The sequence below is a fragment of the Salmo trutta genome, unplaced genomic scaffold, assembly GCF_901001165.1.
Source record: "Salmo trutta unplaced genomic scaffold, fSalTru1.1, whole genome shotgun sequence".
NCBI lineage: Eukaryota > Metazoa > Chordata > Actinopteri > Salmoniformes > Salmonidae > Salmo > Salmo trutta.
The window spans coordinates 832,665-856,767 of NW_021823237.1; the positions used below are offsets into that span (position 1 = coordinate 832,665).

The 24,103-nt window shown below is 47.2% G+C and overlaps 1 protein-coding gene across 3 annotated transcripts in view; it reads left to right on the top strand.

Annotated features, from left to right (window-relative positions):
* The window catches only part of LOC115189855 (epidermal growth factor receptor kinase substrate 8), an 82,092-nt gene that overhangs the window by 31,536 nt on the left and 26,453 nt on the right, over positions 1–24,103 (top strand). For 2 of the 3 annotated variants that reach the window (XM_029748383.1, XM_029748384.1), the window contains exons 10-18: positions 5,220–5,356; positions 10,947–11,020; positions 12,864–12,990; positions 14,287–14,375; positions 14,461–14,535; positions 16,151–16,299; positions 17,213–17,396; positions 18,381–18,514; positions 22,503–22,617. In XM_029748383.1, coding sequence (XP_029604243.1) covers positions 5,220–5,356; positions 10,947–11,020; positions 12,864–12,990; positions 14,287–14,375; positions 14,461–14,535; positions 16,151–16,299; positions 17,213–17,396; positions 18,381–18,514; positions 22,503–22,617 — 1,084 coding nt within the window. The remainder of the gene's footprint in view (positions 1–5,219; positions 5,357–10,946; positions 11,021–12,863; positions 12,991–14,286; positions 14,376–14,460; positions 14,536–16,150; positions 16,300–17,212; positions 17,397–18,380; positions 18,515–22,502; positions 22,618–24,103) is intronic. The other variant, XM_029748385.1, reaches the window with a different exon arrangement.

Below are 24,103 nucleotides of genomic sequence, written 5' to 3' on the forward strand. Positions count from 1 at the left end.
GGTAGAACACCTGTCGTCTCTGACTGGACTCTGTACTGTAGTAGAGACCCAGAAACACTACGGTAAAACACCTGTCGTCTCTGACTGGACTCTGTACTGTAGTAGAGACCCAGAAACACTACGGTAGAACACCTGTCGTCTCTGACTGGACTCTGTACCGTAGTAGAGACCCAGAAACACTACGGTAGAACACCTGTATCTACCTGTCGTCTCTGACTGGACTCTGTACCGTAGTAGAGACCCAGAAACACTACGGTAGAACACCTGTATCTACCTGTCGTCTCTGACTGGACTCTGTACTGTAGTAGAGACCAGAAACACTACGGTAGAACACCTGTATCTACCTGTCGTTTCTGACTGGACTCTGTACTGTAGTAGAGACCCAGAAACACTACGGTAGAACACCTGTATCTACCTGTCGTCTCTGACTGGATTCTGTACCATAGTAGAGACCCAGAAATACTACGGTAGAACACCTGTATCTACCTGTCGTCTCTGACTGGACTCTGTACTGTAGTAGAGACCCAGAAACACTACGGTAGAACACCTGTATCTACCTGTCGTCTCTGACTGGACTCTGTACTGTAGTAGAGACCCAGAAACACTACGGTAAAACACCTGTCGTCTCTGACTGGACTCTGTGCTGTAGTAGAGACCCAGAAATACTACTGTAGAACACCTGTCGTCTCTGACTGGACTCTGTACCGTAGTAGAGACCCAGAAACACTACGGTAGAACACCTGTATCAACCTGTCGTCTCTGACTGGACTCTGTACCGTAGTAGAGACCCAGAAACACTACGGTAGAACACCTGTATCTACCTGTCGTCTCTGACTGGACTCTGTACTGTAGTAGAGACCCAGAAACACTACGGTAAAACACCTGTCGTCTCTGACTGGACTCTGTACTGTAGTAGAGACCCAGAAACACTACGGTAAAACACCTGTCGTCTCTGACTGGACTCTGTACTGTAGTAGAGACCCAGAAACACTACGGTAAAACACCTGTCGTCTCTGACTGGACTCTGTACTGTAGTAGAGACCCAGAAACACTACGGTAGAACACCTGTCGTCTCTGACTGGACTCTGTACCGTAGTAGAGACCCAGAAACACTACGGTAGAACACCTGTATCTACCTGTCGTCTCTGACTGGACTCTGTACCGTAGTAGAGACCCAGAAACACTACGGTAGAACACCTGTATCTACCTGTCGTCTCTGACTGGACTCTGTACTGTAGTAGAGACCAGAAACACTACGGTAGAACACCTGTATCTACCTGTCGTTTCTGACTGGACTCTGTACTGTAGTAGAGACCCAGAAACACTACGGTAGAACACCTGTATCTACCTGTCGTCTCTGACTGGATTCTGTACCATAGTAGAGACCCAGAAATACTACGGTAGAACACCTGTATCTACCTGTCGTCTCTGACTGGACTCTGTACTGTAGTAGAGACCCAGAAACACTACGGTAGAACACCTGTATCTACCTGTCGTCTCTGACTGGACTCTGTACTGTAGTAGAGACCCAGAAACACTACGGTAAAACACCTGTCGTCTCTGACTGGACTCTGTGCTGTAGTAGAGACCCAGAAATACTACTGTAGAACACCTGTCGTCTCTGACTGGACTCTGTACCGTAGTAGAGACCCAGAAACACTACGGTAGAACACCTGTCGTCTCTGACTGGACTCTGTACTGTAGTAGAGACCCAGAAACACTACGGTAGAACACCTGTATCTACCTGTCGTCTCTGACTGGACTCTGTACTGTAGTAGAGACCCAGAAACACTACGGTAAAACACCTGTCGTCTCTGACTGGAATCTGTACTGTAGTAGAGACCCAGAAACACTACGGTAGAACACCTGTATCTACCTGTCGTCTCTGACTGGACTCTGTACTGTAGTAGAGACCAGAAACACTACGGTAGAACACCTGTATCTACCTGTCGTTTCTGACTGGACTCTGTACTGTAGTAGAGACCCAGAAACACTACGGTAGAACACCTGTATCTACCTGTCGTCTCTGACTGGACTCTGTACCGTAGTAGAGACCCAGAAACACTACGGTAAAACACCTGTCGTCTCTGACTGGAATCTGTACTGTAGTAGAGACCCAGAAACACTACGGTAGAACACTTGTCGTCTCTGACTGGACTCTGTACTGTAGTAGAGACCCAGAAACACTACGGTAGAACACCTGTCGTCTCTGACTGGACTCTGTACTGTAGTAGAGACCCAGAAACACTACGGTAAAACACCTGTCGTCTCTGACTGGACTCTGTACTGTAGTAGAGACCCAGAAACACTACGGTAGAACACCTGTCGTCTCTGACTGGACTCTGTACCGTAGTAGAGACCCAGAAACACTACGGTAGAACACCTGTATCTACCTGTCGTCTCTGACTGGACTCTGTACCGTAGTAGAGACCCAGAAACACTACGGTAGAACACCTGTATCTACCTGTCGTCTCTGACTGGACTCTGTACTGTAGTAGAGACCAGAAACACTACGGTAGAACACCTGTATCTACCTGTCGTTTCTGACTGGACTCTGTACTGTAGTAGAGACCCAGAAACACTACGGTAGAACACCTGTATCTACCTGTCGTCTCTGACTGGACTCTGTACCATAGTAGAGACCCAGAAATACTACGGTAGAACACCTGTATCTACCTGTCGTCTCTGACTGGACTCTGTACTGTAGTAGAGACCCAGAAACACTACGGTAGAACACCTGTATCTACCTGTCGTCTCTGACTGGACTCTGTACTGTAGTAGAGACCCAGAAACACTACGGTAAAACACCTGTCGTCTCTGACTGGACTCTGTGCTGTAGTAGAGACCCAGAAATACTACTGTAGAACACCTGTCGTCTCTGACTGGACTCTGTACCGTAGTAGAGACCCAGAAACACTACGGTAGAACACCTGTCGTCTCTGACTGGACTCTGTACTGTAGTAGAGACCCAGAAACACTACGGTAGAACACCTGTATCTACCTGTCGTCTCTGACTGGACTCTGTACTGTAGTAGAGACCCAGAAACACTACGGTAAAACACCTGTCGTCTCTGACTGGAATCTGTACTGTAGTAGAGACCCAGAAACACTACGGTAGAACACCTGTCGTCTCTGACTGGACTCTGTACCGTAGTAGAGACCCAGAAACACTACGGTAGAACACCTGTCGTCTCTGACTGGACTCTGTACTGTAGTAGAGACCCAGAAACACTACGGTAGAACACCTGTATCTACCTGTCGTCTCTGACTGGACTCTGTACTGTAGTAGAGACCCAGAAACACTACGGTAGAACACCTGTATCTACCTGTCGTCTCTGACTGGACTCTGTACTGTAGTAGAGACCCAGAAACACTACGGTAGAACACCTGTATCTACCTGTCGTCTCTGACTGGACTCTGTACTGTAGTAGAGACCCAGAAACACTACGGTAGAACACCTGTATCTACCTGTCGTCTCTGACTGGACTCTGTACCGTAGTAGAGACCCAGAAACACTACGGTAAAACACCTGTCGTCTCTGACTGGACTCTGTACCGTAGTAGAGACCCAGAAACACTACGGTAGAACACCTGTCGTCTCTGACTGGACTCTGTACTGTAGTAGAGACCAGAAACACTACGGTAGAACACCTGTATCTACCTGTCGTCTCTGACTGGACTCTGTACCGTAGTAGAGACCCAGAAACACTACGGTAGAACACCTGTATCTACCTGTCGTCTCTGACTGGACTCTGTACTGTAGTAGAGACCCAGAAACACTACGGTAGAACTCCTGTCGTCTCTGACTGGACTCTGTACTGTAGTAGAGACCCAGAAACACTACGGTAGAACACCTGTATCTACCTGTCGTCTCTGACTGGACTCTGTACTGTAGTAGAGACCCAGAAACACTACGGTAGAACACCTGTATCTAACTGTCGTCTCTGACTGGACTCTGTACCGTAGTAGAGACCCAGAAACACTACGGTAGAACACCTGTATCTACCTGTCGTCTCTGACTGGACTCTGTACTGTAGTAGAGACCCAGAAACACTACGGTAGAACACCTGTCGTCTCTGACTGGAATCTGTACTGTAGTAGAGACCCAGAAACACTACGGTAGAACTCCTGTCGTCTCTGACTGGACTCTGTACTGTAGTAGAGACCCAGAAACACTACGGTAGAACACCTGTATCTACCTGTCGTCTCTGACTGGACTCTGTACCGTAGTAGAGACCCAGAAACACTACGGTAGAACACCTGTCGTCTCTGACTGGACTCTGTACCGTAGTAGAGACCCAGAAACACTACGGTAGAACACCTGTATCTACCTGTCGTCTCTGACTGGACTCTGTACTGTAGTAGAGACCAGAAACACTACGGTAGAACACCTGTATCTACCTGTCGTCTCTGACTGGACTCTGTACCGTAGTAGAGACCCAGAAACACTACGGTAGAACACCTGTATCTACCTGTCGTCTCTGACTGGACTCTGTACTGTAGTAGAGACCCAGAAACACTACGGTAGAACACCTGTATCTACCTGTCGTCTCTGACTGGACTCTGTACCGTAGTAGAGACCCAGAAACACTACGGTAGAACACCTGTATCTACCTGTCGTCTCTGACTGGACTCTGTACTGTAGTAGAGACTGGAATGGGTTCTGTTACTTTGTAGAGCTCTGTTAGAATGGGTTATGTATGGGGTTCTGTTTGTATCTGGGTCTGGGTCTGGTCTGTATCAGTGCTGTATGGGGTTCTGTTTGTATCTGGGTCTGGTCTGTATCAGTGCTGTATGGGGTTCTGTTTGTATCTGGGTCTGGGTCTGGTCTGTATCAGTGCTGTATGGGGTTCTGTTTGTATCTGGGTCTGGGTCTGGTCTGTATCAGTGCTGTATGGGGTTCTGTTTGTATCTGGGTCTGGTCTGTATCAGTGCTGTATGGGGTTCTGTTTGTATCTGGGTCTGGGTCTGGTCTGTATCAGTGCTGTATGGGGTTCTGTTTGTATCTGGGTCTGGGTCTGGTCTGTATCAGTGCTGTATGGGGTTCTGTTTGTATCTGGGTCTGGGTCTGGTCTGTATCAGTGCTGTATGGGGTTCTGTTTGTATCTGGGTCTGGGTCTGGTCTTTATCAGTGCTGTATGGGGTTCTGTTTGTATCTGGGTCTGGGTCTGTATCTGATTGTCCGTCTGCCTCTCGTCTCCTCCTCCCGTCCTCCTATAGGATGATTCTGAAGAGTGATGGGGTCATCCCCCCGCCCCCAGCGGCGCCCGCCCCAGAGCCCCCCGCCACCCTCACCCAGGTGGACGTGAGGAGTCGCGTGGCAGCCTGGTCAGCCTGGGCGGCGGAGCAGCAGGACTGTAAGAAAACACAAGTTACTGGGACTTAACTGAGTCTGAAAGGTTCTGCCTTCTAATACGCAGTTCGTCACTCCGTAGTCAATGATATGGCAACATGAATGGACTTCAACAACTGTTCTATGGGTTCAACCAGGTGATTAGTTGAGAGAAAGAGCTGTTCTGTGGGTTCAACCAGGTGATGTAGTGACAGAAAGAGCTGTTCTATGGGTTCAACCAGGTGATGTAGTGAGAGAAAGAGCTGTTCTATGGGTTCAACCAGGTGATGTAGTGAGAGAAAGAGCTGTTCTATGGGTTCAACCAGGTGATGTAGTGAGAGAAAGAGCTGTTCTATGGGTTCAACCAGGTGATTAGTTGAGAGAAAGAGCTGTTCTGTGGGTTCAACCAGGTGATGTAGTGACAGAAAGAGCTGTTCTATGGGTTCAACCAGGTGATGTAGTGAGAGAAAGAGCTGTTCTATGGGTTCAACCAGGTGATGTAGTCAGAGAAAGAGCTGTTCTATGGGTTCAACCAGGTGATAGTTGAGAGAAAGAGCTGTTCTATGGGTTCAACCAGGTGATGTAGTGAGAGAAAGAGCTGTTCTATGGGTTCAACCAGGTGATGTAGTCAGAGAAAGAGCTGTTCTATGGGTTCAACCAGGTGATAGTTGAGAGAAAGAGCTGTTCTATGGGTTCAACCAGGTGATGTAGTAAGAGAAAGAGCTGTTCTATGGGTTCAACCAGGTGATGTAGTGAGAGAAAGAGATCAAATCAAATGTATTTATTTATATAGCCCTTCGTATATCAGCTGAAATCTCAAAGTGCTGTACAGAAACCCAGCCTAAAACCCCAAACAGCAAGCAATGCATGTGAAAGAAGCACGGTGGCTAGGAAAAACTCCCTAGGAAAAACTCCCTAGAAAGGCCAAAAACCTAGGAAGAAACCTAGAGAGGAACCAGGCTATGAGGGGTGGCCAGTCCTCTTCTGGCTGTGCCGGGTGGATATTATAACAGAACATGGTCAAGATGTTAAAATGTTCATAAATGACCAGCATGATCAAATAATAATAATCATAGTAGTTGTCGAGGGTGCAACAAGCACGTCCGGTGAACAGGTCAGGGTTCCGTAGCCACAGGCAGAACAGTTGAAACTGGAGCAGCAGCATGGCCAGGTGGACTGGGGACAGCAAGGAGTCATCATGCCAGGTAGTCCCGAGGCATGGTCCTAGGGCTCAGGTCCTCCGGGAGAAAGAAAGAAAGAAAGAGAGAAAGAGAGAATTAGAGAGAGCATATTTAAATTCACACAGGACACCGGATAAGATAGGAGAATACTCCAGATGTAACAGACTGACCCTAGCCCCCCGGCACATAAACTACTGCAGCATAAATACTGGAGGCTGAGACAGGAGGGATCAGAAGACACTGTGGCCCCATCCGATGATACCCGATGTTCTATGGGTTCAACCAGGTGATAGTTGAGAGAAAGAGAACTAAAACACACTGAATGACTCCAGTCCTGATACAGAACTAAAACACACTGAATGACTCCAGTCCTGATACAGAACTAAAACACACTGAATGACTCCAGTCCTGATACAGAACTAAAACACACTGAATGACTCCAGTCCTTTATACCTGATACAGAACTAAAACACACTGAATGACTCCAGTCCTGATACAGAACTAAAATGTACTGAATGACTCCAGTCCTGATACAGAACTAAAACACACTGAATGACTCCGGTCCTGATCCAGAACTAAAACACACTGAATGACTCTGGTCCTTTATACCTGATACAGAACTAAAACACACTGAATGACTCCAGTCCTGATACAGAACTAAAACACACTGAATGACTCCAGTCCTGATACAGAACTAAAACACACTGAATGACTCCAGTCCTGATACAGAACTAAAACACACTGAATGATTCCAGTCCTGATACAGAACTAAAACACACTGAATGACTCCAGTCCTGATACAGAACTAAAACACACTGAATGACTCCAGTCCTGATACAGAACTAAAACACACTGAATGACTCCAGTCCTGATACAGAACTAAAACACACTGAATGACTCCAGTCCTGATACAGAACTAAAACACACTGAATGACTCCAGTCCTTTATACCTGATACAGAACTAAAACACACTGAATGACTCCAGTCCTGATACAGAACTAAAACACACTGAATGACTCCAGTCCTGATACAGAAATAAAACACACTGAATGACTCCAGTCCTGATACAGAACTAAAGCACACTGAATGACTCCAGTCCTGATACAGAACTAAAACACACTGAATGACTCCGGTCCTGATACAGAACTAAAACACACTGAATGACTCCAGTCCTTTATACCTGATCCAGAACTAAAACACACTGAATGACTCCGGTCCTGATACAGAACTAAAACACACTGAATGACTCCAGTCCTGATCCAGAACTAAAACACACTGAATGACTCCGGTCCTGATACAGAACTAAAACACACTGAATGACTCCAGTCCTTTATACCTGATACAGAACTAAACACACTGAATGACTCCGGTCCTGATACAGAACTAAAACACACTGAATGACTCCAGTCCTGATACAGAACTAAAACACACTGAATGACTCCGGTCCTTTATACCTGATCCAGAACTAAAACACACTGAATGACTCCGGTCCTGATACAGAACTAAAACACACTGAATGACTCCAGTCCTTTATACCTGATCCAGAACTAAAACACACTGAATGACTCCGGTCCTGATACAGAACTAAAACACACTGAATGACTCCAGTCCTGATCCAGAACTAAAACACACTGAATGACTCCGGTCCTGATACAGAACTAAAACACACTGAATGACTCCAGTCCTTTATACCTGATACAGAACTAAACACACTGAATGACTCCGGTCCTGATACAGAACTAAAACACACTGAATGAATCCGGTCCTGATACAGAACTAAAACACACTGAATGACTCCAGTCCTGATACAGAACTAAAACACACTGAATGAATCCGGTCCTGATACAGAACTAAAACACACTGAATGACTCCAGTCCTGATACAGAACTAAAGCACACTGAATGACTCCAGTCCTGATACAGAACTAAAACACACTGAATGACTCCGGTCCTGATACAGAACTAAAACACACTGAATGACTCCAGTCCTTTATACCTGATACAGAACTAAAACACACTGCATGACTCCGGTCCTGATACAGAACTAAAACACACTGAATGACTCCAGTCCTGATCCAGAACTAAAACACACTGAATGACTCCGGTCCTGATACAGAACTAAAACACACTGAATGACTCCAGTCCTTTATACCTGATACAGAACTAAACACACTGAATGACTCCGGTCCTGATACAGAACTAAAACACACTGAATGACTCCAGTCCTGATACAGAACTAAAACACACTGAATGACTCCGGTCCTGATACAGAACTAAAACACACTGAATGACTCCAGTCCTTTATACCTGATACAGAACTAAAACACACTGAATGACTCCAGTCCTGATACAGAACTAAAACACACTGAATGACTCCAGTCCTGATACAGAACTAAAACACACTGAATGACTCCGGTCCTGATACAGAACTAAAACACACTGAATGACTCTGGTCCTTTATACCTGATAAAGAACTAAAACACACTGAATGACTCCAGTCCTTTATACCTGATAAAGAACTAAAACACACTGAATGACTCCAGTCCTGATACAGAACTAAAACACACTGAATGACTCCAGTCCTGATACAGAACTAAAACACACTGAATGACTCCAGTCCTGATACAGAACTAAAACACACTGAATGACTCCAGTCCTGATACAGAACTAAAACACACTGAATGACTCCAGTCCTGATACAGAACTAAAACACACTGAATGACTCCAGTCCTGATACAGAACTAAAACACACTGAATTACTCCGGTCCTTTATACCTGATAAAGAACTAAAACACACTGAATGACTCCAGTCCTGAAACAGAACTAAAACACACTGAATGACTCCAGTCCTGATACAGAACTAAAACACACTGAATGACTCCAGTCCTGAAACAGAACTAAAACACACTGAATGACTCCGGTCCTGATACAGAACTAAAACACACTGAATGACTCCGGTCCTGATACAGAACTAAAACACACAAAATGACTCCAGTCCTGATACAGAACTAAAACACACTGAATGACTCCGGTCCTGATACAGAACTAAAACACACTGAATGACTCCGGTCCTGATACAGAACTAAAACACACTGAATGACTCCAGTCCTTTATACCTGATACAGAACTAAAACACACTGAATGACTCCAGTCCTGAAACAGAACTAAAACACACTGAATGACTCCGGTCCTGATACAGAACTAAAACACACTGAATGACTCCAGTCCTGAAACAGAACTAAAACACACTGAATGACTCCAGTCCTGATACAGAACTAAAACACACTGAATGACTCCGGTCCTGATACAGAACTAAAACACTGAATGACTCCAGTCCTGATACAGAACTAAAACACACTGAATGACTCCAGTCCTGATCCAGAACTAAAACACACTGAATGACTCCGGTCCTGATACAGAACTAAAACACACTGAATGACTCCAGTCCTGATACAGAACTAAAACACACTGAATGACTCCAGTCCTTTATACCTGATACAGATCTAAAACACACTGAATGACTCCGGTCCTGATACAGAACTAAAACACTGAATGACTCCAGTCCTGATACAGAACTAAAACACACGGAATGACTCCAGTCCTTTATACCTGATACAGAACTAAAACTGAAGAGCTCAGTGACTTTCAATGTGGCACCGTCATAGGATGCCACCTTTCCAACAAGTCAGTTCGTCACATTTCCGCCCTGCTAGAGCTGCTCCCCCGGGTCAACTGTTACTGCTGTTACTGTGAAGTGGAAACGTCTAGGAGCAACAACGGCTGAGCCGCAAAGTGGTAGGCCACACAAGCTTACAGAACGGGACCGCAGAGTGCTGAAGCGTGTAGCACGTAAAAATCATCTGTCCTCGGTTGCAACACTCACTACCGAGTTCCAAACTGCCTCTGGAAGCAACGTCAGCGCAAGAACTGTTCGTCGGGAGCTTCATGAAATGGGTTTCCATGGCCTGAGCAGCCGCACACAAGCCGACGATCACCATGCGCAATACCAAGCGTCAACTGGAGGGGTGTACAGCTCGCCGCCATTGGACTCTGAAGCAGTTGAACCGCGTTCTCTGGAGTGATGAAACACCATATGGCAGTCCGACGGACAAATCTGGGTTTGGAAGAACTTGACTGGCCTGCAAAGAGCCCTGACCTCAACCCCATCGACTGCATGTCAGGCCTAATCACCCAACCTCACAAATGCTCTTGTAGCAAATATTTTCTTACTTACTTTAAAACAATTCTGCATTGTTGGTTAAGAGCCTGTAAGTAAGCATTTCACGGTAAAGTCTTACATACCCGTTGTATTCAGCGCATGTGACAAATAACATTTGGTTTGATTTGAGAATAACCTCATTGGGGAAGATTGTGTCACTATTCTAATTCCCTTCTCTCTCTCCTCCCGTCCTCCCTCTCCACCTGTTTCTATCAGATGATAAACAGCATCAATATTCTGACCAGAACGAACCTCCGGACATGTTGGCTACCAGAGTGGATCGAGACGTGGTGAGTGTTTCCCACTGTCTGGCTGTCTGTCCAGATACCACATACTGGTACCGTCTGTCTGTCTGTCCGTCCAGATACCACATACTGGTACCGTCTGTCTGTCCGTCCGTCCAGATACCACATACTGGTACCGTCTGTCTGTCTGTCCGTCCAGATACCACATACTGGTACCGTCTGTCTGTCTGTCCGTCCAGATACCACATACTGGTACCGTCTGTCTGTCCGTCCGTCCAGATACCACATACTGGTACCGTCTGTCTGTCCGTCCGTCCAGATACCACATACTGGTACCGTCTGTCTGTCTGTCTGTCCGTCCAGATACCACATACTGATACCGTCTGTCTGTCTGTCCAGATACCACATACTGGTACCGTCTGTCTGTCTGTCTGTCCGTCCAGATACCACATACTGGTACCGTCTGTCTGTCTGTCCGTCCAGATACCACATACTGGTACCGTCTGTCTGGCCGTCCGTCCAGATACCACATACTGGTACCGTCTGTCTGGCCGTCCGTCCAGATACCACATACTGGTACCGTCTGTCTGGCCGTCCGTCCAGATACCACATACTGGTACCGTCTGTCTGTCCGTCCGTCCAGATACCACATACTGGTACCGTCTGTCTGTCCGTCCGTCCAGATACCACATACTGGTACCGTCTGTCTGTCCAGATACCACATACTGGTACCGTCTGTCTGTCCGTCCGTCCGTCCAGATACCACATACTGGTACCGTCTGTCTGTCCGTCTGTCCGTCCAGATACCACATACTGGTACCGTCTGTCCGTCCGTCCGTCCAGATACCACATACTGGTACCGTCTGTCTGTCAGTCTGTCTGTCTACCTCTCTCTCTGTGTCCGTCAGCCGTAGAGTCGGCGGTAGAGTCGGCGGTAGAGTCGGCGGTAGAGTCGGCGGTAGAGTCGGCGGTAGAGTCGGCGGTAGAGTCGGCGGTAGAGTCGGCGGTAGAGTCGGCGGTAGAGTCGGCGGTAGTCGGCAGCCGTAGAGTCGGCGGTAGAGTGATCTGGAGTCAGGTCTTCAGTTGTTTGTTTGTTTCTTCAATACCGCAGACTGATGAGTAGTTTCACCTAGAGACTGATCTGGAGTCAGGTCTTCAGTCGATTGTTTGTTTCTTCAATACTGCAGACCGATGAGTAGTTTCACCTAGAGGCTGATCTGGAGTCAGGTCTTCAGGTGAAGATGAGATGCCATGTTCAGATGAGTGGAAACTCTAGAGTGGATGACAGTTTCAGACATATAGAGGTGCTTCTAATACTAACCAATAGAACAGGGCTGTAGTAACAACAAGGATTCACCACTATTAGGAGCCTTGGATCAGTAGTCTGTAGTAACAACAAGGATTCACCACTATTAGGAGCCTTGGATCAGTAGTCTGTAGTAACAACAAGGATTCACCACTATTAGGAGCCTTGGATCAGTAGTCTGTAGTAACAACAAGGATTCACCACTATTAGGAGCCTTGGATCAGTAGTCTGTTCAGCAGTTAATCATTACATAATAAAAGTCCTTCCAAAGTAAATGCAAAACGTGATATGGTATGAGGCACTACCTTCCTCTCCAACGCTATTTAAAAAAATATATATTTTCGCCAAGCTTGGAAAATCCACGTAGAAGAGATAAACAGCGACTGCTGAAGTAAAGGAAAGTCCTAGTGTTTTTACGCTAACTGACTGTAGCAGCACCTCCAGCAACAACACATGTTGAGCCTGACAGCGACGAGTCAATCACACCCACATTTACACTACACGACTTCATTTAGCGAGTAACAAAGTCTGTCTGTCTGTGGTTGTGTGTCTTTTAAACAGTACTTTCTTCTTCTCTCGCAGCAAATCCTGAACCACATCCTGGACCACATTGAGTTCTTCGTGACCAAACTGCAGAAAGCAGCTGAAGCCTTCAACGAGCTCTCCAAGAGGAAGAAATCTAAAAAGAACAAGAAGAAGGGACCCGGAGGTGGGTAATGTAGTTCTTTAGATCTAGTTTGTAGTTCTCTGGTCCTGATCTTCATTCTACTGTCCATGACATCGTTACTGTTGGGTGGTGTAGTTCTTTAGATCTAGTTTGTAGTTCTCCATGACCTCATTACTGTTGGGTTATGTAGTTCTTTAGATCTAGTTTGTAGTTCTCCATGACCTCGTCACTGTTTCCTTAAGTAGATTGTTCCTTCCACTGTAGACAACATTTACATCAAAACAGGAAACAATTAGGAAAACAGTCGATGTTGCCAGACTAGTGACTATCCTACTGTAATACTGTATGTACCAGACTAGTAACTATCCTACTGTAATACTGTATGTACTAGACTAGTGGCTATCCTACTGTAATACTGTATGTACTAGACTAGTGACTATCCTACTGTAATACTGTATGTACTAGACTAGTGACTATCCTACTGTAATACTGTATGTACCAGACTAGTGACTAGTGACTATCCTACTGTAATACTGTATGTACTAGACTAGTGACTATCCTACTGTAATACTGTATGTACCAGACCAGTGACTATCCTACTGTATTACTGTGTGTAACCTGTCATGTCTCTCTCTGTCCACCAGAGGGAGTGCTAACGCTGCGAGCCAAGCCTCCCACTGTATTACTGTGTGTAACCTGTCATGTCTCTCTCTGTCCACCAGAGGGAGTGCTAACGCTGCGAGCCAAGCCTCCCACTGTATTACTGTGTGTAACCTGTTATGTCTCTCTCTGTCCACCAGAGGGAGTGCTAACGCTGCGAGCCAAGCCTCCTACTGTAATACTGTGTGTAACCTGTCATGTCTCTCTCTGTCCACCAGAGGGAGTGCTAACGCTGCGAGCCAAGCCTCCCACTGTATTACTATGTGTAACCTGTCATGTCTCTCTCTGTCCACCAGAGGGAGTGCTAACGCTGCGAGCCAAGCCTCCTACTGTAATACTGTGTGTTACCTGTCATGTCTCTCTCTGTCCACCAGAGGGAGTGCTAACGCTGCGAGCCAAGCCTCCTACTGTATTACTGTGTGTAACCTGTCATGTCTCTCTCTGTCCACCAGAGGGAGTGCTAACGCTGCGAGCCAAGCCTCCCACTGTATTACTATGTGTAACCTGTCATGTCTCTCTCTGTCCACCAGAGGGAGTGCTAACGCTGCGAGCCTAGCCTCCTACTGTAATACTGTGTGTAACCTGTCATGTCTCTCTCTGTCCACCAGAGGGAGTGCTAACGCTGCGAGCCAAGCCTCCTACTGTGTGTTACCTGTTATGTCTCTCTCTGTCCACCAGAGGGAGTGCTAACGCTGCGAGCCAAGCCCCCCACTCAGGAGGAGTTTGTTGACTGTTTCCAGAAGTTCAAACATTCCTTCAACCTGCTGGTAAGACACCAAAGATAAATTATATTTATTTATTATTTATTTAATTTGACATTTGTTTGAGGCTTTCCTTGTCTCTCTCCTCCAGGGGAAGTTGAAGTCCCACATCCAGAATCCAAGTGCTGACGACCTGGTCCACTTCCTGTTCACACCACTCAGAATGGTGAGAGACAGACTGCTCTACTCTGTTATTCCATGTTCTGTTCCTGTTCCTGCTTAGGGTAATGGTTTAACCTCTTCTCCTCCAGGTGATCCAGACCTCTGGGGGGTCAGAGCTGGCTAAGAGCCTAGTAGTTAGTGGTGAGGGTAATGGTTTAACCTCTTCTCCTCCAGGTGATCCAGACCTCTGGAGGGACAGAGCTGGTTAAGAGCCTAGTAGTTAGTGGTGAGGGTAATGGTTTAACCTCTTCTCCTCCAGGTGATCCAGACCTCTGGAGGGACAGAGCCGGTTAAGAGCCTAGTAGTTAGTGGTGAGGGTAATGGTTTAACCTCTTCTCCTCCAGGTGATCCAGACCTCTGGAGGGACAGAGCTGGTTAAGAGCCTAGTAGTTAGTGGTGAGGGTAATGGTTTAACCTCTTCTCCTCCAGGTGATCCAGACCTCTGGAGGGACAGAGCTGGCTAAGAGCCTAGTAGTTAGTGGTGAGGGTAATGGTTTAACCTCTTCTCCTCCAGGTGATCCAGACCTCTGGATGGACAGAGCTGGCTAAGAGCCTAGTAGTTAGTGGTGAGGGTAATGGTTTAACCTCTTCTCCTCCAGGTGATCCAGACCTCTGGAGGGACAGAGCCGGTTAAGAGCCTAGTAGTTAGTGGTGAGGGTAATGGTTTAACCTCTTCTCCTCCAGGTGATCCAGACCTCTGGAGGGACAGAGCTGGCTAAGAGCCTAGTAGTTAGTGGTTAGGGTAATGGTTTAACCTCTTCTCCTCCAGGTGATCCAGACCTCTGGAGGGACAGAGCTGGTTAAGAGCCTAGTAGTTAGTGGTGAGGGTAATGGTTTAACCTCTTCTCCTCCAGGTGATCCAGACCTCTGGAGGGACAGAGCCGGTTAAGAGCCTAGTAGTTAGTGGTGAGGGTAATGGTTTAACCTCTTCTCCTCCAGGTGATCCAGACCTCTGGAGGGACAGAGCCGGCTAAGAGCCTAGTAGTTAGTGGTGAGGGTAATGGTTTAACCTCTTCTCCTCCAGGTGATCCAGACCTCTGGAGGGACAGAGCCGGTTAAGAGCCTAGTAGTTAGTGGTGAGGGTAATGGTTTAACCTCTTCTCCTCCAGGTGATCCAGACCTCTGGAGGGACAGAGCCGGCTAAGAGCCTAGTAGTTAGTGGTGAGGGTAATGGTTTAACCTCTTCTCCTCCAGGTGATCCAGACCTCTGGAGGGACAGAGCCGGCTAAGAGCCTAGTAGTTAGTGGTGAGGGTAATGGTTTAACCTCTTCTCCTCCAGGTGATCCAGACCTCTGGAGGGACAGAGCCGGTTAAGAGCCTAGTAGTTAGTGGTGAGGGTAATGGTTTAACCTCTTCTCCTCCAGGTGATCCAGACCTCTGGAGGGACAGAGCCGGCTAAGAGCCTAGTAGTTAGTGGTTAGGGTAATGGTTTAACCTCTTCTCCTCCAGGTGATCCAGACCTCTGGAGGGACAGAGCTGGCTAAGAGCCTAGTAGTTAGTGGTGAGGGTAATGGTTTAACCTCTTCTCCTCCAGGTGATCCAGACCTCTGGAGGGACAGAGCCGGCTAAGAGCCTAGTAGTTAGTGGTGAGGGTAATGGTTTAACCTCTTCTCCTCCAGGTGATCCAGACCTCTGGAGGGACAGAGCTGGCTAAGAGCGTGGTGGTCCCTCTGTTGACCAGAGAGGCTATAGACTTCCTGCACTCAGCTGGGACGGCCGAGGAAAGACAGCTGTGGGTTGCCCTGGGGGACGGGTGGACCAAGTGCAGGTACGAGGTTAGAGGTCACGATGGGGTCAACATGGGGTCATAGGGGTGAATGATTGGTTAATGTGGGTTTAACGGTAATATCAGTCTCCAACCTCTTTATTTAAAGCATCTTCTGTTCACTTACTGATGGAGTAACACCATTATTTTAGTCTAACTGAGATGCTGCTGTAGGCCCTCCTTGGTTTGGGGACAGATCTAGGTGCTGCTGTAGGCCCTCCTTGGTTGGGGACAGATCTAGGTGCTGCTGTAGGCCCTCCTTGGTTGGGGACAGATCTAGGTGCTGCTGTAGGCCCTCCTTGGTTTGGGGACAGATCTAGGTGCTGCTGTAGGCCCTCCTTGGTTGGGGACAGATCTAGGTGCTGCTGTAGGCCCTCCTTGGTTGGGGACAGATCTAGGTGCTGCTGTAGGCCCTCCTTGGTTGGGGACAGATCTAGGTGCTGCTGTAGGCCCTCCTTGGTTGGGGACAGATCTAGGTGCTGCTGTAGGCCCTCCTTGGTTTGGGGACAGATCTAGGTGCTGCTGTAGGCCCTCCTTGGTTGGGGACAGATCTAGGTGCTGCTGTAGGCCCTCCTTGGTTGGGGACAGATCTAGGTGCTGCTGTAGGCCCTCCTTGGTTGGGGACAGATCTAGGTGCTGATGTAGGCCCTCCTTGGTTGGGGACAGATCTAGGTGCTGCTGTAGGCCCTCCTTGGTTGGGGACAGATCTAGGTGCTGCTGTAGGCCCTCCTTGGTTGGGGACAGATCTAGGTGCTGCTGTCTCTCTCTCTCTCTCTCTTCCTACCTCTCTCTCTCTTCTTACCTCTTTCTCTCTCTCCCCCTCTCCCCCTCCCCCCTCCCTCTCCATCTCTCCCCCTCCCACTCCCCCCTCCCTCTCCCCCTCCCTACCCCCCTCCCTCCCTCTCCCCTTCTCCAGGTTGGAGTGGCCTAAGGACCACTACTTCCCTCCGTGTACGCTGCAGTTCCGTGATGGTTGGGAACCTCCCATGATGCTGTTCGTCCCCCAATCACGAGAGGCAGAGCTGAATCAGCTGACCCAGACCCTAACCCACTCTGAGATCCTTAGACAGGAGGAGATGGTACACAGGCTGTCTACTGAGGTATGAACCCTGACCCCTAAACCCTGACCCCTAAACTCTGACCCCTAACCCATAGCCCCTGACCCCTAACCCCTAGCTCCTAACCCACTCTGAGATCCAGAGACAGGAGGAGATGGTACACAGGCTGTCTACTGAGGTACGAACCCTGACCCCTAAACCCTAATCCCTAGCCCCTAACCTCTATCCCCTAAACCCTAACCCATTCTGCGATCCAACCCCTAACCCTAGCAGGGTGGGGCCAAGTTAGCCTATCAGACATTTCCCTGAGGGACTGTCTCACTTGTTAGTTAGCTTGTGACAGTCCCTTCATCAGTAATGACAGTCCCTTCATCAGTAATGACAGTCCCTTCATCAGTAATGACAGTCCCTTCATCAGTAATGACAGTCCCTTCATCAGTAATGACAGTCCCTTCATCAATAATGACAGTCCCTTCATCAGTAATGACAGTCCCTTCATCAGTAATGACAGTCCCTTCATCAGTAATGACAGTCCCTTCATCAGTAATGACAGTCTCTTCATCATTAATGACAGTCTCTTCATCATTAATGACAGTCCCTTCATCAGTAATGACAGTCCCTTCATCAGTAATGACAGTCTCTTCATCAGTAATGACAGTCCCTTCATCAGTCCCTTCATCAGTAATGACAGTCCCTTCATCAGTAATGACAGTCCCTTCATCAATAATGACAGTCCATTCATCAATAATGACAGTCCCTTCATCAATAATGACAGTCCCTTCATCAATAATGACAGTCCCTTCATCAGTAATGACAGTCCCTTCATCAATAATGACAGTCCCTTCATCAGTAATGACAGTCTCTTCATCATTGATCAGTCTCTTCATCATTAATGACAGTCTCTTCATCATTGATCAGTCTCTTCATCATTGATCAGTCTCTTCATCATTGATCAGTCTCTTCATCATTGATAATAACTGAGGAAAGAGTTAATCTGATGTGTTTGTGTTCTCTCTCTCCCCGCAGCATCCGGGTGTCCAGGACTTCCCGTCTTCACAAGGGTATGCATTGGACAACAAGGCTTACAAGCGCGTGCAGCTCTCGGACCAGGACATGGCCGTGCAGGCCTTCAAACAGGCCGTCTCACGGCACGTAGACCGGTAACACTGACCGACTGAACCCAACGCCCTGAAGAACTGGCCCATGCTTCTTACTGTCTATTAAACGAATGCCCCTCTGGACACACTTTACTTACTCTAAATCTGAACTGTAAAACTGTCTCCTCTCTCAGCTGGGAAACATATGCTCTCCTACTGGTGTAGAATCTTCCAATCTCATCTCTCACTCGCAACTATTGGTTGAGAGTGAGAGAGAATAAACATCACATGCCAGGAAGTAGCTAGCTAGCTAACTGTAGAATAAACATCACATCCCAGTGAGTAGCTAGCTAGCTAACGGTAGAATAAACATCACATCCCAGTGAGTAGCTAGCTAGCTAACGGTAGAATAAACATCACATCCCAGTGAGTAGCTAGCTAGCTAACGGTAGAATAAACATCACATTCCAGTGAGTAGCTAGCTAGCTAACGGTAGAATAAACATCCCAGGAAGTAGCTAGCTAACGGTAGAATAAACATCACATCCCAGTGAGTAGCTAGCTAGCTAACGGTAGAATAAACATCACATCCCAGTGAGTAGCTAGCTAGCTAACGATAGAATAAACATCACATCCCAGTGAGTAGCTAGCTAGCTAACGGTAAAATAAACATCACATCCCAGTGAGTAGCTAGCTAGCTAACGGTAAAATAAACATCACATCCCAGTGAGTAGCTAGCTAGCTAACGGTTGAATAAACATAATGAGCGTCAGGTAGTAGCTAGCTAGCTAACGGTAGAATAAACATCACATCCCAGTGAGTAGCTAGCTAGCTAACGGTAGAATAAACATCACATCCCAGTGAGTAGCTAGCTACCTAACGGTAGAATAAACATCCCAGGAAGTAGCTAGCTAACGGTAGAATAAACATCACATCCCAGTGAGTAGCTAGCTAGCTAACTGTAGAATAAACATCACATCCCAGTGAGTAGCTAGCTAGCTAACGGTAGAATAAACATCACATCCCAGTGAGTAGCTAGCTAGCTAACGGTAGAATAAACATCACATTCCAGTGAGTAGCTAGCTAGCTAACGGTAGAATAAACATCCCAGGAAGTAGCTAGCTAACGGTAGAATAAACATCACATCCCAGTGAGTAGCTAGCTAGCTAACGGTAGAATAAACATCACATCCCAGTGAGTAGCTAGCTAGATAACGGTAGAATAAACATCACATCCCAGTGAGTAGCTAGCTAGCTAACGGTAGAATAAACATCACATCCCAGTGAGTAGCTAGCTAGCTAACGGTAGAATAAACATCACATCCCAGGTAGTAGCTAGCTAGCTAACGGTAGAATAAACATCACATCCCAGTGAGTAGCTAGCTAGCTAACGGTAGAATAAACATCACATCCCAGTGAGTAGCTAGCTAGATAACGGTAGAATAAACATCACATCCCAGTGAGTAGCTAGCTAGCTAACGGTAGAATAAACATCACATCCCAGTGAGTAGCTAGCTAGCTAACGGTAGAATAAACATCACATCCCAGGTAGTAGCTAGCTAGCTAACGGTAGAATAAACATCACATCCCAGTGAGTAGCTAGCTAGCTAACGGTAGAATAAACATCACATTCCAGTGAGTAGCTAGCTACCTAACGGTAGAATAAACATCCCAGGAAGTAGCTAGCTAACGGTAGAATAAACATCACATCCCAGTGAGTAGCTAGCTAGCTAACGGTAGAATAAACATCACATCCCAGTGAGTAGCTAGCTAGATAACGGTAGAATAAACATCACATCCCAGTGAGTAGCTAGCTAGCTAGCTAACGGTAGAATAAACATCACATCCCAGTGAGTAGCTAGCTAGCTAACGGTAGAATAAACATCACATCCCAGGTAGTAGCTAGCTAGCTAACGGTAGAATAAACATCACATCCCAGTGAGTAGCTAGCTAGCTAACGGTAGAATAAACATCACATCCCAGTGAGTAGCTAGCTAGCTAACGGTAGAATAAACATCACATTCCAGTGAGTAGCTAGCTACCTAACGGTAGAATAAACATCCCAGGAAGTAGCTAGCTAACGGTAGAATAAACATCACATCCCAGTGAGTAGCTAGCTAGCTAACGGTAGAATAAACATCACATCCCAGTGAGTAGCTAGCTAGATAACGGTAGAATAAACATCACATCCCAGTGAGTAGCTAGCTAGATAACGGTAGAATAAACATCACATCCCAGTGAGTAGCTAGCTAGCTAACGGTAGAATAAACATCACATCCCAGTGAGTAGCTAGCTAGCTAACGGTAGAATAAACATCACATCCCAGTGAGTAGCTAGCTAGCTAACAGTTGAATAAACATAATGAGCGTCAGGTAGTAGCTAGCTAGCAGCATGAGGGGACAGGAAGTAGTTATTTCCTACTGGTGTAGAATCTGCCAATCTCGTCTCTTACTCTCCCCTCTATCGGTTCACACCTGATCCTCTGACATTGTGTCTGTGTTCACAGTGTTCTCTCCTTTCCGTTGATATGGGTTAACAGGCTAATACTCTGACTCAATAATGTTCTACTGTATATAAAAACATCAAAACTCTGGCTGCTACGGGTAAATTATCTTTATCGCGATCTTGATCAATCACAGCTCCCTCTATCCAATCACAGCTCCCTCTATCCAATCACAGCTCCCTCTATCCAATCACAGCTCCCTCTATCCAATCACAGCTCCCTCTATCCAATCACAGCTCCCTCTATTCCAATCACAGCTCCCTCTATCCAATCGCAGCTCCCTCTATGCAATCGCAGCTCCCTCTATCCAATCACAGCTCCCTCTATGCAATCGCAGCTCCCTCTATTCCAATCACAGCTCCCTCTATTCCAATCACAGCTCCCTCTATCCGATCACAGCTCCCTCTATCCGATCACAGCTCCCTCTATCCGATCACAGCTCCCTCTATTCCAATCACAGCTCCCTCTATCCTATCACAGCTCCCTCTATCAAATCACAGCTCCCTCTATCCAATCACAGCTCCCTCTATCCAATCACAGCTCCCTCTATCCAATCACAGCTCCCTCTATCCAATCACAGCTCCCTCTATCCAATCACAGCTCCCTCTATTCCAATCACAGCTCCCTCTATTCCAATCACAGCTCCCTCTATCCGATCACAGCTCCCTCTATCCGATCACAGCTCCCTCTATCCGATCACAGCTCCCTCTATTCCAATCACAGCTCCCTCTATTCCAATCACAGCTCCCTCTATCCTATCACAGCTCCCTCTATCCAATCACAGCTCCCTCTATCCAATCACAGCTCCCTCTATCCAATCACAGCTCCCTCTATCCAATCACAGCTCCCTCTATCCAATCACAGCTCCCTCTATCCAATCACAGCTCCCTCTATCCAATCACAGCTCCCTCTATTCCAATCACAGCTCCCTCTATTCCAATCACAGCTCCCTCTATTCCAATCACAGCTCCCTCTATTCCAATCACAGCTCCCTCTATTCCAATCACAGCTCCCTCTATCCAATCACAGCTCTCTCTATCCTCTCCCTATCCCTCTGTTTTCTCTCTAACCTCTGATGTTAAAGTTGGGCCCACTTCTCCTCGGCTGGGACAGTCAGTAGCGTGTAGCGTGTCTGTGGTCCGTGTTTGGCTTTATCCCAGTTTCAGTCACGTCCATTAGCGTGTAGCGCGTAGCGTGTAGCCGTGAGTCTCCTGCAGTGTCGTACCGTACTGATGGTTATCGACGTTGAGATGTGATTGGTCTGTTGTGCACAATGATGCGTGTTGTGGATGATGTGATTGGATATGATGCGTGTTGTGGATGATGTGATTGGATGATGATGCGTGTTGTGGATGATGATGTGATTGGATGATGATGCGTGTTGTGGATGATGATGTGATTGGATATGATGCGTGTTGTGGATGATGATGTGATTGGATGATGATGCGTGTTGTGCTTTCGGATGATGATGATGTGATTGGATGATGATGCGTGTATCAGTCCCTATTCATCTGTCTAACCCCTTGACCTCTAATCTCTGACGTAAACAGGAACTACGAGGCCCACGGCAGTAGAGGTCAGCCAAAACTGTTTGCCAAATCCAAGTATGACTTTGTGGCCAGAAACAACACAGAGCTGTCGTTGGTGAAGGACGAGGTTGTGGAGGTAAAGAACCGTTAACTCAAACATTTAAACACAAAGGCTCGCTGTAACATCAGTGTAAATAACCCCCAGAGTAGTAAAGACTGTTGTTGTCACATCACATAATAATAGACGTCTTTATTTCAACAATATTGCCTTGTGTCGTCGATCACGAAAACACTCGTTTTATGGCAAGAACCACTAGAGGGCAGTGGAGAGCACAGACACATGTTGTGCTCAATGTTTAACCCAGGGGGAGAACGACTACCCCCTTTCTCAATGAAGCCACGAAGTTCATGGCCGACCGCGGTACTGCAGGCATTGTTTGCAGAAAACAGGATCCCCCACCAGTATAGTGAATGGGAAAACAGGATCCCCCACCAGTATAGTGAATGGGAAAACAGGATCCCCCCCCCAGTATAGTGAATGGGAAAACAGGATCCCCCCCAGTATAGTGAATGGGAAAACAGGATCCCCCCCCAGTATAGTGAATGGGAAAACAGGATCCCCCACCAGTATAGTGAATGGGAAAACAGGATCCCCCCCACCAGTATAGTGAATGGGAAAACAGGATCCCCCCCCCCAGTATAGTGAATGGGAAAACAGGATCCCCCCCCAGTATAGTGAATGGGAAAACAGGATCCCCCCCACCAGTATAGTGAATGGGAAAACAGGATCCCCCCCCCCCCAGTATAGTGAATGGGAAAACAGGATCCCCCCCAGTATAGTGAATGGGAAAACAGGATCCCCCCCAGTATAGTGAATGGGAAAACAGGATCCCCCCCAGTATAGTGAATGGGAAAACAGGATCTCCCCCAGTATAGTGAATGGGAAAACAGGATCCCCCCCCCAGTATAGTGAATGGGAAAACAGGATCCCCCCCCCCAGTATAGTGAATGGGAAAACAGGATCCCCCCCAGTATAGTGAATGGGAAAACAGGATTCCCCCCCCAGTATAGTGAATGGGAAAACAGGATCCCCCCCCAGTATAGTGAATGGGAAAACAGGATCCCCCCCCAGTATAGTGAATGGGAAAACAGGATCCCCCACCAGTATAGTGAATGGGAAAACAGGATCCCCCCCCAGTATAGTGAATGGGAAAACAGGATCCCCCCCCAGTATAGTGAATGGGAAAACAGGATCCCCCCCCAGTATAGTGAATGGGAAAACAGGATCCCCCCCCACCAGTATAGTGAATGGGAAAACAGGATCCCCCCCCCCAGTATAGTGAATGGGAAAACAGGATCCCCCCAGTATAGTGAATGGGAAAACAGGATCCCCCCCAGTATAGTGAATGGGAAAACAGGATCCCCCCCCAGTATAGTGAATGGGAAAACAGGATCTCCCCCAGTATAGTGAATGGGAAAACAGGATCCCCCCCCAGTATAGTGAATGGGAAAACAGGATTCCCCCCCCCCAGTATAGTGAATGGGAAAACAGGATCCCCCACCAGTATAGTGAATGGGAAAACAGGATCCCCCCCCAGTATAGTGAATGGGAAAACAGGATC